The 2,500-nt window shown below is 34.3% G+C and overlaps 1 protein-coding gene across 1 annotated transcript in view; it reads right to left on the reverse strand.

The window, feature by feature from the left end:
* The window catches only part of LOC137654226 (legumain-like), an 11,565-nt gene that overhangs the window by 3,932 nt on the left and 5,133 nt on the right, over positions 1 to 2,500 (reverse strand). The window contains exons 4-6 of the mRNA XM_068387862.1: positions 1,086 to 1,392; positions 718 to 787; positions 394 to 512 (exon numbers count right to left, since the gene is read on the reverse strand). Of these exons, the coding sequence (XP_068243963.1) occupies positions 394 to 512; positions 718 to 787; positions 1,086 to 1,392 (496 nt within the window). The remainder of the gene's footprint in view (positions 1 to 393; positions 513 to 717; positions 788 to 1,085; positions 1,393 to 2,500) is intronic.

The following is a 2,500-nucleotide window of genomic DNA, read 5'->3' on the forward strand; positions in this document are numbered from 1 at the left end:
AAGATTGCATAAATGCTCTAATTTCCTTTGGGTAAAGGGTATAAAGATTCCATAAATGCTCTAATTTCCTTTGGATAAAGGCTATAAAGATTACGTAAATGTTCTAATATCCTTTTGATAAAAGGTATAAAGACCACATAAATGTTTTAATTTCCTTTTGATAAAAGGTATAAAGACCACATAAATATTTTAATTTCCATAAGGCAATACAGCAAATGCTTAAGGAATTGAAATCAATAAATCTGACGTCCCTGGTCTTTGTGAAAAACATGTGTGTACTGTAAAAAAGAAGAAAAAAAAAAACGCTGAATAAATGACTAAAAGAATAAAAGTGAATCCGGCCATATAAAGATTTCAATGGGTTAACCTTCAACCGGGATTGGAAGAGCCAACCTCATCGGAATTCTCCATCCAACAACAGCCAAACAGGTCGCCTATGTACGTGTTCCTGCTGTCGTCGTAATAGCAAGAGTAGGAAGACTCCTTGGGGTCAGAGGCTGTCGCTGCATAAACTGTCAGGTGAAAGTTATTCTTGAGAGAAAAGGTGTTGTCACAAGAGAAATGTTTTCTGGCATATTTTGGTATTCTGTTTACTGAAGAGAAATTTCCAGTGCCTTAACTTAGTGATGTCATTCACAAAATAGCAGAAATATTTTTTTTTAGTAAATCTACCTTTACTGACTGTTAATAGTATTATTAATGATAAGCAATACTCACATCCAATGTTATCTGGGTATATACCATCGAACATGGACCCTGATTCACACGATTCCATGTACATCACCATCTGGAAATTAAAGGTAATAGATTAGGTTGAGTAAAATGGGTATTCGATTTATGTAGAACAACTATTTCTCAAAATCCAGGGAATAATTTTGATGAATATAAAATATATCAGAACAGTCAACATTGAAGTTTATACCTCTAATGTTCAGTTTGAGTAAATTCGGTGTTTGCTTTATGTAAAGCAACTATTTCTCAAAATTCAGCAAATAATTTTGATAAATATAAAATATATCAGAACAGTCAACACTGAAGTTTATGCCTCTAATATTAAAGCTTAACAGTCTCTTGTAAACACTTACTTCTCTATACTGATTGTTCTCGTGCATATTTGTGATAACATTCAATAGATCATCTGCGAACATAATACCGTTGGGGAAGGAGAAGAAACCAGTGTTGCCGTGATCAACCATGTTGATAAAGACGTGATCGCCGGGCCCACTTCTGATAACTTTACCGGAGCCAATTCCAGCGACTCCAGCTTGGTCGCCCGTCAAGACCTTGAAGAACACCTCTGGAGTGACGTCCCGACCGGTATAATCCTTGACAATGTCTTCGTAGACATTGGGACCGCCTGGCTGGTTTATGATGATACCTGGTGTCGGGTTCCTTTTTAGATAGAATTGGTACGTGTCCCATTTAGTTCATCTTTATCATCATCATCTCCTACGCCTATTGACGAAAAGGGCCTCAAGTTCATCTTTATCATCATCTCTTCCTACGCCTATTGACGCAAAGGGCCTCAAGTTCATCTTTATCCTCATCTCTTCCTACGCTTATTGACGCAAAGGGCCTCAAGTTCATCTTTATCCTCATCTCTTCCTACGCCTATTGACGCAAAGGGTCTTAAGTTCATCTTTATCATCATCTCCTCCTACGCCTATTGACGCAAAGGGCCTCAAGTTCATCTTTATCATCATCCCCTCCTACGCCTTTTGACGCAAAGGGCCTCGAGTTCATCTTTATGGTTATAGATAATTTTCTTTATCTCTTTGAAGAATTTCTTCACATGTTCTATTCAAGGGAACACTCAAAGACATGTTTACACTTAAGCTGTCCCTATTACATTCAAGGTGACACTCTTATGCCCTTTAGAGGGACTGCAAGGACACTACGAAGTTATATCACGAATATTTTTGTTTATTTGCAAGTTTTCTGTTTAAATAACAAGTAGAACCGACATCACTTCTTCATATAAGTGTGCGTATCTAAATTGTTTAATCAATCAATCAATCATGGAGACTATTCCATAAGGGGCCCTTCGAATTTGTCCGTTAATATTTCTTCATCCCTCTTTGATCTAAATAAGCTTTTGAGTTTAATTTCGACTTCAATTTGAATAGTGCTCGTTATATGACAGGTGTAATAAACATTGAAATAGTTAAAACTGATATATCTACGTTATATCCTGAGGAATTTAAAACATTTTTATCAGGCAATTTTTAATCAATGTGAGAACTTGCTGATGATGAAAGCTTGTAAATATATAGTAAGATTTTATTTCTATATTTTGTACTTCTATATATTGTAAACAAGTATTTTGATGTATAGTAATTAATACCCATTGTATAATGGAAATAAACGTATTATTATTATTATTGTTATTATCATTGTTATTATTATTGTTATTATTATTATTATTATTATTATTATTATTATTATTATTATTATTATTATTATTAAATGTAAAACGAGTCTCATCAAATGACATCTGCTT

The sequence above is a fragment of the Palaemon carinicauda genome, chromosome 15, assembly GCF_036898095.1.
Source record: "Palaemon carinicauda isolate YSFRI2023 chromosome 15, ASM3689809v2, whole genome shotgun sequence".
NCBI lineage: Eukaryota > Metazoa > Arthropoda > Malacostraca > Decapoda > Palaemonidae > Palaemon > Palaemon carinicauda.